Source organism: Hyalella azteca, unplaced genomic scaffold (genome assembly GCF_000764305.2).
Source record: "Hyalella azteca isolate HAZT.00-mixed unplaced genomic scaffold, Hazt_2.0.2 contig9920, whole genome shotgun sequence".
Classification (NCBI taxonomy): Eukaryota; Metazoa; Arthropoda; class Malacostraca; order Amphipoda; family Hyalellidae; genus Hyalella; species Hyalella azteca.
In genome coordinates this window covers 46234-64095 of record NW_025939976.1, presented here as the reverse complement: position 1 = coordinate 64095, position 17862 = coordinate 46234, and the positions used below count along the sequence as shown (strand labels likewise).

Sequence of the window (17862 nt, the reverse complement as noted above, 5' to 3'; positions counted from 1 at the left end):
TAGGTGCGTCGTCACCACATATGCGTCATCATGATAGGTGCGTCGTCACCACATATGCGTCATCATGACAGGTGCGTCATCACCACATATGCGTCATCATTGCAGGTGCGTCATCACCACATATGCGTCATCATGACAGGTGCGTCGTCACCACATATGCGTCATCAAAAAAGGTGCGTAGTCACCACATATGCGTCATCATGACAGGTGCGTCATCACCACATATGCGTCATCATGATAGGTGCGTCGTCACCACATATGCGTCGTCATGACAAGTACTTCATTATGACACCTGTTTCGTCAGGGCAAATTTATCATCTGTACCGGTAGAAATTATGATGAATGTTTCATCATTCTTCCATTATTGCCAATACGTCATTTGTCTCCATATATCCAATCACCTTCCATGAATATGTAAGCACAATATTCGGCTGCGTGAGCATAAACTCGACCAATATTGCTATTGCGTCGCATTATTAAGGTATTGATATTCTATTCATGCTGGTCCTATTTACGTTGTACATTTGGTGTTTATTCAGAGAGTTATTGATGGAATACGCAGGCCTGAACTTCAGGTAAACAACGATGTGAAAGAGAACCAAAACCCTTGGCTAAATTGGTTCAATGTTGTGGGCAATTACTTATTTATTATTACAATGGTTTTTATTTTTTTGTGAACTTTGCATATCGTGAGGCCCGTGCATGAAATTTATTGCGGGTGTCAAGACGTTAAAGAGGAGACCGATGAATGTAATCGAGACAATGTATGAAAGGTGAAATGCGTGTGTGCTGATTGTGTTGAAGGGGAGTGTATGAGTGGTGAAGGGCGGTTGTGATGATTGTTTTGAAGGGAGTGTGCGAGTGGTGAAGTGCAAGTGTGAAGATTGTGGAGGAGGGAGTGTATGCGTGACGGTGTGCGTGTGTGATGATTATGGTGAAGGTAGTGTATGAGTGGTGAAGTGCGGTTGTGATAATTGTTGTGAAGCGAGTGTGTGATGATTGTGGTGAAGGGAGTGTTTGAGTGGTGGAGTGCTAGTGTGATGACTGTGGAGGAGGGAACGTGAGCGTAGTGGAGTGCATTAGTATTATGGGACGTTGAAAGTATATAAGTAAAGAAGGCAATAGATGGAGTGTACACATTAGTGCAGCGCTGAGCGATATAATTGACAAATTTCAAGCCATAAGCATATTCGGCTGAAGTTAAGTGCATAATCTTATTGATAAACCGTTGGCCAAATTTATTGGCCAAATATCAAAGGTTATAACTAAAAAGGGAACACTTAAAAGAAATTCGTCTCTAACGGTACAATCGCTACCATTACCGTGAAATTCATAGGACATAATTTAGTATTAGCTCAAAGAATTTGTAATTGAGCAGTAAAATGTTGGAGTTATAAAAAAAGTTGAGATTCCCAGGCATCACTTTTGCGCACTGTGCTGATTGAGAGGTGAACGCACAAACTTTTAGAATTTGTCGCGGACCGAAAATTCGATCGTCGCAGCAAATGAATAAATATCATAAAAACGTAAACATCTTATAAGCTAATAAATATCATTAGGGCCAGCAGGCTGCGGCTGCGTGGTACTCACGTCTCGCCTCCACTCGATGGTGCGCGGGCTGCGCGGTACTCACGTCTCGCCGTCACTCGATGGTGCGCGGGCTGCGCGGTACTCACGTCTCGCCGTACTCGATGGTGCGCGGTACTCACGTCTCGCCGCCACTCGATGGTGCGCGATACGCACGTCTCGCCGCCACTCGATGGTGCGCGGTACTCACGTCTAGCCGCCACTCAATGGTGCGCGGTACTCACGTCTCGCCTCCACTCGATGGTGCGCGGGCTGCGCGGTACTCACGTCTCGCCTCCACTCGATGGTGCGCGGGCTGGGGTTGCTCTGCACTTCGCACTCGAAGTAGACGTCCTCGGCCTCGTTGATTGGACGACCCGCCAGACTTGTGCCCAGGTGCAGGCCAACTCGGGGGGCGACTGTAGGTATAGAATAGGAGCGCCTATTAACTAAATTAAATAAAGTTGTTGCTGGTAAATGATATTATTGGCTAGCATTTCCAAGGATTGGGTTGAAGCGACAAATTTTGTCGGAAGTGACAAATTTTTTGCTCACCATGATTTTCTCACCATGTATCCAATAAAAAATTTCATAATTAACATTGTTTAAACCTACCAATTGATAGTTACGTGCATTAAATTTTTTGTCGAAGTATACTGACTGAAGGAAGTGACACTTGAGGTACTCTGAGGATAATAATGGAGGATTGGACCTAGACGAGCATAATGGCATCACTGACAGACACTTGGCACTGATAGATTCCCTTGCCGCAACATATCGCCGGACGCAAGCGAGCAACATGCAATTGATCACTCACACGTGACGTTGAGGCAGACACATAACTAGTGTACCTCAGAGGAAGCGGCACTGAGACGAGAGATGCTAGTCGTGAATTTTAGCCGTGGAAAGCTTAATTTATTTCTCGGTGTCACTAGTGGATAGCTCCTTGGTCGTCGCCAAGGGTAGTGCTGGCAGCATGGCCTAAACTAACTATAGGTACATATTTTGTTGAAGATAAGATAAGGTAGAAGATAAAATCGGCAAATCTGTCATCAGTGACTTACACTTGACGTTGAGTGAGACAGTCGTAGCAACACCGGGCCCCGGTAGGTGAGGATTGAAGGCTCGGCACAGAATCTTTGCCCCGTGGTCGGTGAACTCTGGGACGAGGCGTAGTCGAGATACCGACCTGCCCTCAGCCTGCTGCATCTGCCACAGGAAATACAATCTTTGGGGGAGAAGCGATTTTGTACACATTAAAATTAATCCAATATGAGACATTAACTAACAAGAATTTATTCGACAATGCACTAGCCCATAAGGTTCCGCTGTTCAAAAAATTTGCTCACGTGCAAAATACTTTCCGTGCACTGTATTTTTAGTAGCGTCTAGTTTGATACGTTTAGGCGGGATCAAAATTGATGAGTGTAAGGTTGGGTTATTGATGTCAAAAGACGATTACAAGTACGATTAAATGACGCTGTGTGCGAACACCACTAGTGTACTAGGTTATACTAGTAAATTATTGATTGACGGAGTCATTGAAGACTATTGATCATTGAAGAAATCACTAATAATTGAAATGATAATCACTTACCGTAGAAGGGAGTTGCTCCGTGGTGCCGGCGACCGTCTTGCTCCAGGTGATATTGGTCGCCGGCCAAGCGCCCTCCGCCTCGCAGTCCAACCGCGCCTCCCGCCCCTCCTGCAGCGCCTCGTGCGTCGCGCTCGAGATTTTCACATGCGTCGGGTGCACTGAACATACGATGTGTTATGCGAGTTACGCTAGGGCACGTAACGCTAAATTACGTTTACATGGTTGCATTACGCTAGGACACTTATTCACTATTGTACACTATAAATACCCTTTACTGTTGTTCAAAATTTTCTACGTTGTTAGAAATTTTTACAAATACCATAAAAGGGTTTGAGCGGCATTTCTGTGGCCAGTTTGTGAAATAAAACTGCGCATAACCGTATTTTTTTAAATTTTTCACATGCTATCAGAACCCCTCACCCCCCATAGGCAGTCGGCCACGAAACGCCTCTCTCACACAGTTTTTTCGCCGCTATTTTGCACAGTTTACTCACAATAAACAGTGAGAGCGACGGTCCTGACGATGGGCGCTGTGAGGTTGGTGTTACTGGCGCTACAGGAGAAGTTGGTGTGGTCGCGGGTCAGCGATGGGATGATGAGTTCGGTCACCACATAGGGCGGTCCACTGCCCTCTCTCAGCCCGAGGCCCGGCACCTGTTTGCCTGCATCATAACTCATCGTGTTTCTGACGGTCACGTCTATCTCTTGTGAAGATAAAATCGTCCCGTCGTGACCGATCACGAAACTTCGGTCCGCCAGCAGCGTCGTTCCTGACCACCATGACACCCGAGGAGGGGGTCGGCCTGATGATATGGTAATTTGCGCGTAATCATGACCGATATTAAATTATATCAAACACGATTTAATGAATTAAATTATTAGATCCGATTTATTCAATTATATTATCAGATCCAATTTAATAAATAAATTATTAAATCCGATTTAATAAATTAAATTATTATGTCGGACCTAAAAATATAAATTATTAAATCCTATTTATTAAATTAAATTAATAAATCTTATTTAGTAAATTAAATATTTATATCCGACTTCATAAATTAAATTAATTAATCCGATTGGGACGGTTGATTGATATTAAATTATAATACCGTGAATCACTAAATGGAAAGACTTGGAGACACGACACCTGTACTAATTGTAATTAATGTTGGTATGTTTAAAGCTTATACAAAACTTCCACAAGAGTATTAGATTTTTCAGCGTGCTAGTATCGTGGTATCTTAATCAAGTTAAAAATAAAGTTACAAATCTATAAAGGGAAGAAAGTGAAATCATAATGCTTCAAAACTGTCGAGTAATGTAATGTGTTACGTAAGCTAAATGTGATTCAACAAAATACGGTAGCAACTGAATTGAGCTTAGAAAATATCTACAAATTTTCAAGTGTATATTTTGAGGGTACTCTTTAGTTCTTCCAATAGCTGCTGCTAAATTAGGTAAGCTAAAAAGTAAATAATGGCAGCTTGAGAATTAGGAGGACCTTGTTAGGCAAAAATAATATATTTTAAAAATATTTGGAATGTAGCAAAAGTAACATTAAGTCAAACACGCATGAGGAGAATCGTATTCTGCGCTTTCGAATCGCTTTTATTTTATACCATTTTCGTACTGAAGAGAAACCACACTGATTGTAGCAATAAATAAATATTTAGAGTTTTAAAAAACAACATGTCACCTGAGTGGGGAGGTTATTAAATTTTTGATTCTATAAACCCATTATCATGATTAGAAACAAGGTTTGCGAAAAAAAAAAACAAATTAGAAAAAACTCGATCTATACACTGTTAGAAAAAAACGGTCCCACTGGCGTTCTAGTGGCCGGTCGCCCAGTGAAAATAAACAGTTTCGCCGTTCTTATCTGACGTTTTACGGATTTCTAGTGTTAAATTAGAATAAAAACGGTGACACGGTGTTTCTTTTCACGTGCCGACCGGCCACTGAAACGCCGGTAAATCGTTAACGGTAATTTTTCTAACAGTGTATTTGCTGAAAAGTTATTGGCAATATTCGGCTAAATATCAGAGGTGAACTTATAGTAATTAGCTGCAATTCGTAGCTAGAATACGTGCTCGGTAAGGTAAGACTATTCGACAATCGAGTGGTTAAGTCCTCTTGAATTTCCAATACTATTAGCAGGACTATATTTTTTGTTAAAGTGCCCGCTGCTCGAATTTATCAAGGCAATTGTATTTAAATGCGTAGGTTCACTGATGTCCGGACAAGGAATTGATCAGAAATTAAATATTTAATTTTTCAACTGGCTTCTAGCAAGTTCTACGTCTTTCATAAGCGGTTCTGGAATTTCATTAGAATTTATAAATATATTTCAAACTTCCGTAATAAGTTCGTTTCTAGTTTGCTTCCTTTCTCCCATCGAAGTTTACTCTTTCTCCAACTTTGAGAATTTCTTTATAAGGGAGTTATGCTATTTTAAAACATTTTTTTACATTTTCAATACACTTCATTAATGATATTTATGATTTAAATGATGTTCAAATGGTAAATTTGGCGAATACTCGGCGGAGTGCAAGTGTGATATTAATGCTATGGTGATGTTATTCTAATTGACTAGTAATAGGTTAGTAAATTGATTTATAACAGTGATTGCTTCGTTTTGCGATAAATTTGAATTTGTCTGTCTTATTTAATATTTAATATTTCAAATATTCAATTTTTACTATTGTAAACGAATTTTACTATTGTCAACGAATGCATCAAATTACACGGGAAATTTATAAGTCATCAATTCACGTTGACTTCTTTGCTCAAAAATTTCTCGTACATATCGCAAGGAAATTCAAATTATGAGTTCAATATTTATGTCAGCGCCTGAGATAACTTCTATTTTGGAAACCTTTCAACAATCGTGGTTGGCTGATTGGATGCATGCATCTTTGCCTTCTACTCTCTAACAGACTTTCAAGCCTCCGCATATCAGAAGGAAAACTGAATCGGACAGTGGTGATGCGAGAAATGGATAGGAATTTTAACTAGCCTGGGAAATAGTATTGAGAGAAATTAAAAACCGGTAAAATTGCACGGGATGCAGTTAAAAATTTGATTCTGTCAACTTTCTCACTGATTACAAAACGTGGTCTAGATAATCAGGATTTTAGAAATTTTTTCATGAACTAACGTATGTCTGATTTATTGCTATTTTATGTGATATCAACTTATTTCTAATTGATCATTATTTCACATGAAATCCACTAATATCTCATTTATTAAAATTTTACAAGCAATTCTCAGACATTCTCATTCAACACTTTGTTGGCCGTTTTTCGTTTGTTCGGGCCGGGAAAATTTCGTAAGGCAAAATCGCAAGTTGAGGTTCTTATTAATAAATTAGTCTAAACAATGATTCTCGTTTCCAGAGACTTCTTATCTTATTAATAGTTTCGAAATAATTAATCTTATAGATCCATTAGGTTTGAATGCAAATATTATTATGCATTGAAGCAAATTGAATGGAATAAAAAAGTGACGAAATTATTATATAATTTATAAAAGCTCACTTAGATAACGGGACGTCAGGGGGAATTTGGATGCACGTTTGTAGACCATTTCCTCTGATTATATCGGCAAAACAAACTCATATACTACACACCTAAGGAATAATGTAATAAGCTGGTTTGCCGTGTATTCACTCTTGATGTACCACGATTTAGGATTTGTTATGGAACATTTGCCGTTAATTAGCCGCGATATAAGCCTGCTTATGAGGCATTCGTCCCTCGGTAATTGAGACACATGACAAGTCTCATGACAAGTCAACATGACAAGACACATGACAAGTGTCTTGAGCGAACGGCTGTGAGTTGCCAAATGCTTTCCATCCTCATGCCAATGGGAGCAACGAATGTGGAACTCTAACATTACGAGAACCAAGTAATTTAGAACATCATGTTCAGTTCTCTATGAATGATTGTTTGTGTTAAATCAAGAAATAAACATCTGATTATGTAGAGCAGAAACAAAAGTTAGTGTAATGTGAGGGAAAAAGCGTGTTGAGACACGGCTGAGGCAGAATTTATACACTTACTTTAAATTTTTTTTATTACATGATATTTGCGAAAAAATTTCCTCCCGACTTAATGGACAATTTCATTACGCAAGAACTGGGAAAATTCTATTGATATATTTTAAATAGAAATGGCTGTATAGTTTTGAATCACACAGACAACACAGCCCGACAAATTGACAATTTCTTTACGAAAAAACTGGGAAAATTCTAATGATATATTTTAAATAGAAATGGCTGTATAGTTTAGAATCACACAGACAATACAGCATGACGCACCTCCTGCAGCGACGCAGTAGAGGGTGAGTTTGTGCCCCTCCATCAACGGGCCCAACATTCCCTCCAACACAGGCTTCCGCTCCCAGTCCTGGATGACGAGTTGTGACGGCAACTCTGTCCAGAAAATAATGGAATATTTATCTTACATTCATATTATAAGTCCAGCAGACTACTCATTATCACACCAACACACTCCAATCATAACCATAAAATAAAACTTATTGTAACTCCTAACATATAAGATAATGATAACTAAAAAAAGCTAAAAAACACTTTATACCCCTCTCCATATTCTGAAAAAAAGTGATCATAACCCAAACAACTCAACCTCGAAAGGAACAACCAACTAGACCCTTAAAGATAACCGTATAAAGAACAGCCTGACATAACCTTTACTATGTATTGCGCACTCAAAACCCAAGGTTGCCTCCCTAAACCAATTAAACCCAGCAATAGAATTAAATCACTACAGGTCAAAGTATCCACGAAATTGTGGTACCCACAATGTAACACTAAAATACCCTACATGGCCTTCTATGTATCTAATTGTCTACAATCCATCGTAACCTCCACATCTAGTGTAAAGCTTCCAAAAAGATATAAAACATTAACAATGGGATGTAGCGTACACCTATCTAATCATCCACACCCCATCGTAACCTACAAAATCAATTGCAACGTCTGAAAGAAAACGTAACCATTTTGCGCAAACCCCATGTTGCTCGAACTAACTATAATGAAGTTAATGATAGCTGAATGGGTTTGAAGGTCAAACCAAAAGGAAACCCTTCTCCCAACAACAAAATATCACCCAACTAACCATAAACAGTGAGGTTGACCAGAGCTGAGAGGGTTGGGGAGTCCAACTAATAGGAAAAAACCTCTCCCAACAACTCAATGTCACCCAACTAACCATAAACAGTGAGGTTGACCAGGGCTGAGAGGGTTGGGGAGTCAAACCACAAGGAAACCTTTCTCCCAGCAACCCAATGTCACCCCAACTAACCATAAACAGTGAGGTTGACCAGGGCTGAGAGGGTTGGTGAGTCAAACCAAAAGGAAACCCTTCTTCCAACAACCCTATGTCACCCTGAAGGCAATAACTGCAAAAGCTGCAGCCACTCTCCTCCCCCGGGGCTGCTGATCCTTCCCCGTACTCCCGACCCCACGAACTCCTCAGGCTCCGAATCCCCGCGACCTCGTAGGTCTAGGCTACATGGGGAGGGGAGAAGAGAGATCAGTAATCATCAGTAATCATCTCCGTCTGATCATTACGAAATTATCAGTAATCACCTCGGTCTCATCACCAGTATCACGCAAGCTCTATTCTTCTGGTAGAGATGGGGCACATAATTATAGAAGATGGCATCTAATTCACGCACGCACTAAATCCAATAATAGATCCAACACTTCATTAATTTCCTTGAAAAAAATACTCATGGATCAATTATTTAAACGGAACTAAATAAAAAAAATGAAGAATTTAGTTCAGTTGACTCAACAACTGAATCTTCATCCGGTGTCATATAAAGTGAAAAAAAGGATTTGAAAATATTATGTGCAACCTAGAGTTTAATGAATAAGTTGGTTGGAATTTCACACAATGCAACTGACCGATTTGGAGGGACTTTGCTCATTCATTTCACACAACGCAGTTGTGAACTAAAGGAAGATCGATGTGTTTTGCGTCACTGATGTCATTATCGAATAGGCGTTGTAAAATTTTTCCTTGAATTGACTTCATTAAGCCCAGAGACGTCGATGCTCGTGTGTAGTGCTCATATGATGTGCTCATATGATGTGCTCATATGATGTGCTCATATGATGTGCTCATATGGTGTGCTCATATGATGTGCTCATATGGTGTGCTCATATGATGTGCTCATATGGTGTGCTCATATGGTGTGCTCATATGGTGTGCTCATATGATGTGCTCATATGGTGTGCTCAAATGATGTGCTCATATGATGTGCTCATATGGTGTGCTCATAGTATGTGCTAGAAGCCGAATTTTACTAATTATTTACGAGGAATATCTAAGTAACAACGGTTGAGTTATAGCACGAGATGAAATCCAGTCTAAAGCTTGAATATAACAACTTTCATTGACAGAAAAAAATGAATACCTTATTTCCAGAAGAGTGTTTCTTCTCTGTTAAGCCTATGCAGGACCAAAGCCTTCATATATAATAGTGAACATTATACTCTATAATATTGACCGTGATTTATAATACCGCTTTCAGTTTCATTGCACGCTGGCACAGTATTTATTGCTTTGCCTTCAATCAATACGCGTACTTCATGGTCATTGTCAGCTCCAGGAGTAATGCATGAGCCTCAGACGCCAAAAGAAATAGCTAGGCTTCGTCTAAGAAGAGATACACTTTCCCGTCCTTGTGTGGGTAACCTTAACGCAGTATAGTGTGTGTGTGTGTGTGTGAAAGTGTGTCACAGTATAATGTGTGTGAAAGTGTGTCACAGTTTAGTGTGTGTGAAAGTGTGTCACAGTTATGGTGTGAGTGAAAGTGTGTCACAGTTTAGTGTTTGTGAAAGTGAGTCACAGTTTAGTGTGTGTAAGAGTGTGTCACAGTATAGTGTGAGTGAAAGTGTGTCACAGTTTAGTGTGTGTGAAAGTGTGTCACAGTTTAGTGTGTGTGAAAGTGTGTCACAGTTTAGTGTGTGTGAAAGTGTGTCATAGTTTAGTGTNTGTGACTCATTAAATTTTCTTGAAGTAGGCCAACAATTTCCTCAATCGCATTGAGCTGAAAAAACGACTCCACTGATGTTGAGTACAGTAATAAGTTTTTGTTAACACGCAATTCAAACCGGAACAAAGCAACATCGATGATGAATGAGGCATCGTATAATGATGGCGCTGCTCTCTCAATGCTGCAAGTCCATTACGATCATTAATGCTCGGGTAATAAAAACTGCGGTACGGATTAATCAGCATATTGGGAGCTGTATTCCTCAGGGAAAAACTCAATGTACGTTTTTAGGGATTATAACTCACCGTATTCAAATTGGGACTTTGGCATGAGGCATCCGAGGCAATAATTCATGCGCATTTAAGAGGCAAAAAGTACGCTGAATTTCGACTCATAAAGAAAAGATTTTACAGCAAAAGCATTTCGCAAGTGACAAGACATCTTTGTAATAAATTACCCTTATATCCCGAAAAGTCGTTTCGTGTTGCTGTGTTGGGTATAGCGAAGTTTAATACCGTCAGCTATGATAAGATTAGCCTTTAAGTGTAACATTGGCGGGAAGTTATGAAAATTTTTGTTGTATTGTAGTGTTATTAAGCCAGTGTAGCTAACTACTCAGTGACTAGGTTGATAACTCATCACATGATCACATTAAAACACAACAAAACTATTTCTAATTTTGGGTCAACGGTACACTTAAGGGCCAATCTTACCCCAGCTGACGATGTCAATCTTCGTCCAGAAACTTGCCGCTATATCCGTTTCTCAAACCGCTACATGTTTTCAGACCTTGCGTGTTTTTATTTAAGTCTTGTCAAAAGGTATTCGAATATCAATGAACTTACGAAAATCGGAATACTTACGACCATTGCAACACTTACGAACACAGCAGCACTTACGACTACCGCGGTACTTACGACCATCGCTGCACTCAGGACCACCGCAGGACCATTATTCAGACTTCTCAGGCTCGTATATCTAATATACCGGCTAGAAATTAGTGGCTGTATTGGCAATAATTTACCGCCCATACAACGAGCACTTGCATCGGAATTCAGCCTTGATTACAAGCGTCGTTCACCTCTGGATATCCGAGCTTCATCAGCTCCAGCTTAACGCTGACAAACCACTGTATGGCCGCCGAAAACACGCCAATAACTATTAGCATTTGAGTTCAGTGGCGTAGAAAAATCTGCTTAAGCATGGAAGTGGTCATCTGCCTGTTAAACCAGGGCCTATTATTTCAAAAAAAGTTAAGAGATCGTAAATTTATCAGCCAATCATTGAGGGCCTTTCAAGCAAAATCCACCAAGTTTAGACAAGAAAATAGAGCGTAAGTACTTACGTTCACTAAGCGAGTTTTGAAAGTATGACCCCAGGATATAAACTTTAAAAATCAATTTTTTTGGGTGGTGGATTTTTTATTTAATTATGAAGTATCCACAGTATTATTATAAATGAATGAATGAATGAATGAATGAGTATATTCACTTACCCTCTGAAGACTGCATTCAGGAGCAGGAACTCCCGAATTTATTTACACGTGAACACTCGCATGTATTTGTATGGTACGTGCAGGCACGCGCAGGTACGTGCAGGTACGTGCAGGTACGGGCAGGTACTCACGTGTAGAAGGGTCTCCGGGCTGCGTTCTTGTACCACATGACGAGGACGGGCACGACGTCGGGGCGATGACGTGCAGCGACGCACGGCAGCTTAGCCACGGCACCGGCCACCGCAGCATGTGATGACATGTTCACTGCACACGGTAACATGTTCACTGCACACGGTACATGTTTTCTGCACACTGCTGTTGAAAAAGTGTGTTGGAGCACTGAAGGCTCCTCTCACAATGCTCTGGAAAGCCTCGATAACAGAGGGAATTATCCCTGAGGGTCTCAAAGTGGGACTGATAACGCCAATCCACAAAGGAGGTCCGAGGGACAGACCCCAAAATTACAGACCTGTGACCTTGACCTCACATGTGATCAAGATTTTTGAGAAGTTAGTGGTCAGGAGGCTTATCCGGTATATGGAAGAGGCTGACCTGTATAATAACGGACAACATGCTTTCCGGCGTAATCGTTCCTGTTTGTCGCAGTTACTGGAGCACCATCACCGTCTTGTGGCCCAGCTGGAAAAGGGAGCTGGCGTGGACGTGGTATACCTAGACTTTGCTAAAGCTTCTGCAAAGTCGACCATGGGGTGCTCTTTAGAAAGCTGAGGCTGTTGGGGGTAGGAGGAAACCTGCTAAGGTGGATCCACAACTTCCTTACAGATGGAGTACAAGCTGTCGCAATTCGAAACTCGAAATCGAGAGAAGCGAAGGTGAAAAAGCGGAGTTCCGCAGGCTCAGTGCTTGGATCGATCCTCTTCCTCATCCACATTGCCGATATCGACTCAGAACTCACCCACGCATCTACATCGTCATTTGCTAACGATACAAGAGTGCTGATGAAGATCACAGATGACCTAGACTGCGAGAGGTTACAGAATGACCTATCGTCAATCTACGATTGGGCCCTAGTGAACAATATGCAGTTCAACGGCACCAAGTTCGAAGTAATGAGATACAGAGTCCGCACAGAGATCGGGATGTCGCATTGCTACTTAGCATCAGATGACACAGAAATTGAGGAGAAGCAACTAGTTCGATATCTCGGAGTGTTGATGAGTACTGAAGCCACGTTCGATGCCCATATCGAGGAAATAGTCGCGCACAGCCGGCAACGGATGGGGTGGATATGGCGGACATTTCGAACGAGAGAAGCAGCACCAATGATTACACTCTTCAGAGCCCTCGTGCTTCCCAATCTTGCGTATTGCTGCAAACTTTGGTCGCCACTCAAGGCGGGTGCGGTGCGGAAACTGGAGGCAGTGCAGCGGACCTTCACGTACAGGTTCAGCGGTATGAGGGAGCTGAACCTGAACTACTGGGAAGGCTGAAACACCTGGAACTGTACTCACTGGAGAGAAGAAGGGAAAGGTATATCATACTGTACACTTGGAAGATGATAAACGGACGGGCTCCCAACTTTGAGAGTGAGACCTCCAAAATAATGACATATTATAACGAAAGAAGAAGAAGACTGTGCAGGATTCCCCCATTTAATAACCGAGCCGCGGCCAGAGTACAGACTCTTCGTGAGGGATCACTGTCCGTGGTAGGACCGAGGCTCTTTAATGCCTTGCCAAAAGCGCTGAGAGGAAGGGAGTTTACCCTTGCAACATTCAAGAGACGACTTGACAAGTGGCTGAGAAAGATCCCGGATTGTCCAGTAATGGGAAACTACCCTCAGCAAGTGACAAGCAACAGCATCTTGCATCAGCTGGCCCAAAGGAGGGCAATTTCACTGCACACGGTAACATGTTCACTGCGCTCGGCGATACGTTTTCACTGCACACGGTAATACGTTCACTGCACACGGTAACATGTTCACTGCTCACGGTAACATATTCACTGCACACGGTAACATGTTCACTGCGCTCGGTAATACGTTCACTGCTCACGGTAACATGTTCACTGCACACGGTAATATGTTCACTGCACACGGTACATGTTCACTGCACTCGGCTGCTACGTGTACTTGGCCGCTATGTGTACTGGTCGCTACGTGTACTTCGGCCGCTACGTGTACTTGGTCGCTACGTGTACTTTGCCGCTACGTATATATAAACGAGTTACGATTATACCGCCCCTGTTCAGCTGATAAGTTACAGGAAAAATCAACCGGCGATCGGAAGCTTTTCGACAACCGCATAACAGATGTGATTTTTTTCTGAATGGAGATTATGCTGTTAAGTTCCTCAGTTCTAAATACTGTGATCTGTACCCACAGTATTGGAAAGCAGTAAGGGTAATATTGTCCAGATATTGACACACTTTTTTGCCCACAACAGAGCAGACAGCGTATGTAAAAGTGCTACGGTTTTTTTCTGGGCCAAAGTTGGTGTAGATGAACCTTTCAAGGGCAAAAACTGCATCGATATTCGGACAATGTCTCACTCATTACCCTGAATGCCGATATGAAACAACAAAGGGAAATGTTTTCTGGTGATTGAAATTAAGCTCGTGCAAACTTTGGAGCTGCTTTTAAAAGTTTAGTGTTAAGCCAACTTAAGTACGGCTTCAAATAGCTATTGTTCGTTCGAAAATAATTGAGGAATGCGATTAAATGGACGATTTATCGAGTCAGAGAAATGTTTTATCCGGGCATGCCAAGAGGTTACTCGAGACCAATCATGCGTTTTTCAAGTAACAAACGTTGTTTTTAATTTACAAAAGAAGTTTTATCCAAACCACAACAAGCGTTCTATAAATCCTCATTGATATTTTGTTAAGTCACCACAAGCGTTTTCTTAGCCACTACAACAGTAAACTTCGATTGTTTTAGTAAAAAAAAATAATAATAAACTTCGGGTGTTTTTATACAGGATGAATAGAGTGAACAGATGAATAACTGATAAAGAACGTATGAAGAACGGTTGTTGGATGAATGATGAACAGGTGATTATCCGACGATGAACACATGGAAGCCAGAGGATCACATTTCGACGATAGGTCGATGATTGTGAGCAGATCAGCTAATGCAACTCCAGCCCCGTTGAATGCCGCTCTTATCACAGTGGGACTTGTGAGACTTGCTGAGACTTAGAATGACATGGTGTGGCTCAGTGTGACTCGCTGAGACTTGGTGTGCCTTAATGAGACTTGGTGATGCATGGTATGACTAGTATTAATGGTAGTATGGTAATGAGTTGGTATTGCTTGGTGAGGCTTGGTGAGGCTTGGTGTCTTGGTGAGACATAGAATGACATGGTGTGGCTTGGTAAGACTTGGTGAGGCTTGGTGTGACTTGGTGAGGCTTGGTGAGGCTTGGTGAGACTTGGTGAGACATAGAATGACATGGTGTGGCTTGGTGAGGCTTGGTGAGGCTTAGAATGGCATGGTGTGGCTCAGTGGGGCTCGCTGAGGCTTGGTGAGGCTTGGCGAGGCTTGGTGTGACTTGGTGAGGCTTGGTGAGGCTTGGTGAGGCTTGGTGAGGCTTGGCAAGACTTAGCCTAAGTTGCTGCGACAACTCGCGGTGTTGTGATTGCGTTTGAGCGACGCCGCTTATCAGGGGCTTTCAGCCACAGCCGCCCCCCGTCTACTGAGCCATTCCGTCGTTTCCTTAGTAAATGATAGTTGTCTTAGTAAATACTAGTTTTGTGAGTAAATGCTAGTTTTGTTAGTAAATGCTAGTTTTCTTAGTAAATACTCGTTTTCTTAGTATATGCAAGTTGTCTTAGTAAATGCTAGTTTTGTTAGTAAATGCTCGTTTTCTTAGTAAGTACTCGTTTACTTAGTAAATACTCGTTTTCTTAGTAAATGCTAGTTTTCTTAGTAAATGCTAGTTTTCTTAGTAAGTACTCGTTTTCTTAGTAAATACTCGTTTTCTTAGTAAATGCTAGTTTGCTAGTTTCCTTAGTAAATGCTAGTTTTCTTAGTAAATACTCGTTTTGTTAGTAGATTCTCGTTTTCTTAGTAAATACTCGTTTTCTTAGTAAATATTAGTTGTCTTAGTAAATGCTCGTTTTCTTAGTAAATACTCGTTTTCTTAGTAAATATTAGTTTTCTTAGTAATTGCTAGTTTTCTTAGTAAATGTTAGTTTTCTTAGTAAATGCTAGTTTTCATAGTAAATGCTAGTTTTCTTAGTAAATGAAAGTTTTCTTAGTAAATGTCAGTTTTCTTAGTAAATGCTAGTTTTCTTAGTAAATGCTTGTTTTCTTAGTAAATGCTAATTTTCTTAGTAAATGCTAGTTTTATTAGTAAATGCTCGGTTCCTTAGTGAATGACCGGTTCCGAGGCAAATGCTAGTTTCTTTAGTAAATGCTTGTTTTCTTAGTAAATGCTCGTTTCTTTAGTAATAGTTCGTTTTCTTAGAAAACATCCAATGTAAAATTTGGGGATTATTATGTACTTCGAAAAGGTTTGGAAATGTTTTAAATGCTGCTCAGAGGATTATAAACTAATAAAATCTCTCGGACGATATTCTATTTCATTTAAAATTTCAGGGATGAAATCCTACTAATGTACACTTAACTGATTATTTAATAATGGCTGCTAAATATGTAATTACACTGGATCGAAAATAAATCCTGATTACCGTGTTCAACAATAGGAACCAAATTATAAACCTTGATTACAGTTATCAACAATACGCATCAAACATAAACCCTGATTACCGTGTTCAACAATAGGCACCAAATTATAAACCTTGATTACAGTGATCAACAATACGCATCAAACACAAACCCTGATTACCGTGTTCAACAATACGGTCGTGACAATGCATGCGAAGCCATTCTAAAGCTGGAAGCTTCTCTTGTTCTCCATTTGATTAGAGGATCGATCGGTGGTTTATTTTAGGAACAGAGTGAATGTCATAAACGAAGGGAGCGTTGCGGCTACTATTTCTAGCACGCTGCTTGCTAGTAAACTGTAACTGGTGATAGCAAGTCTAGCACGCTGCATGCTAGTGAACTGTAACTGTTGATAACAAGTTGAGCACGCTGCATGCTAGTAAACTGTAACTGTTGATAGCAAGTCTAGCACGCTGCATGCTAGTGAACTGTAACTGTTGATAGCAAGTCCAGCACGCTGCATGCTAGTAAACTGTAACTGTTGATAGCAAGTCTAGCACGCTGCATGCTAGTAAACTGTAACTGTTGACAGCAAGTCTAGCACGCTGCATGCTAGTAAACTGTAACTGTTGATAGCAAGTCTAGCACGCTGCATGCTAGTAAACTGTAGCTGTTGATAGCAAGTCTAGCACGCTACATGCTAGTGAACTGTAACTGTTGATTGCAAGTCTAGCACGCTGCATGCTAGTAAACTGCAACTGTTGATAACAAGTATAGCACGCTGAATGCTAGAAAACGGTAAATATTGATATGAACTTGTAGAAAGTATTCTTAGCATCGCAAGTAAACATTCATAGTATTACTAGCTGGCAGAATGCTAAAAAGTGCATCTATTCATAAAATTTCCAGCACATTACATTTTAGCGAACTAAAACTATTTACAGACTGAATGGATAGTGAAATAAGCTCATCACGTGTACATATCATGAGACTTGCGTTTCCTTTGTTTACCGATGCGCGAATTTTGTGCTACTGCCCATCTCTTTAATGCGTCTGCTTCAAATTTTTCTTCCATACATGGAGTAAATTTTAGCCGTTATTGTAGTCTAAACTGTTCGTTACTCGATCGTCCATTAATGTTGTATTCTTGGTTCTCATTAAATGTTTAGAAATAAATTATAAATTATTAAGTATGAAGGTAATCCTGCAACAAAATGGAACGTCATCATCACATTAGATTCTTGGTGCGATAAAAAAGTGCTGTAGTCCCGGCCGTTCCTGTGTACAATTTAAATAAAACTAAACGAAAGAGCAGTTAAAAGGAGGAGTGATTTAAACCGGTTTTAGTGCTACAAGGCATACCACTGCATCCAAAAACCTCCAAATAATCTAATAACACATATTTTAAATAAAAATTCATACCTACCGGTTAATAGAATACAAAGATATATTCATAAGATTTCTATTATATGTAATATAACACAATTATTTAGCCAGAATATGCAGTATTTTTAAACTAGATATAACGTAAACAAATTTATGAAAT

The 17862-nt window shown here is 40.5% G+C and overlaps 1 protein-coding gene across 1 annotated transcript in view; it reads right to left on the bottom strand.

The window, feature by feature from the left end:
• The window catches only part of LOC125178462, a gene marked incomplete at its 5' end in the record, with an annotated part of 19268 nt that extends 10825 nt beyond the window's left edge, over positions 1–8443 (bottom strand). Inside the window, 6 exons of the mRNA XM_047882216.1 lie at positions 1812–1985; positions 2631–2775; positions 3164–3321; positions 3658–3966; positions 7485–7598; positions 8398–8443. Of these exons, the coding sequence (XP_047738172.1) occupies positions 1812–1985; positions 2631–2775; positions 3164–3321; positions 3658–3966; positions 7485–7598; positions 8398–8443 (946 nt within the window). The remainder of the gene's footprint in view (positions 1–1811; positions 1986–2630; positions 2776–3163; positions 3322–3657; positions 3967–7484; positions 7599–8397) is intronic.
• Between the last annotated feature and the right edge of the window lie 9419 nt (positions 8444–17862).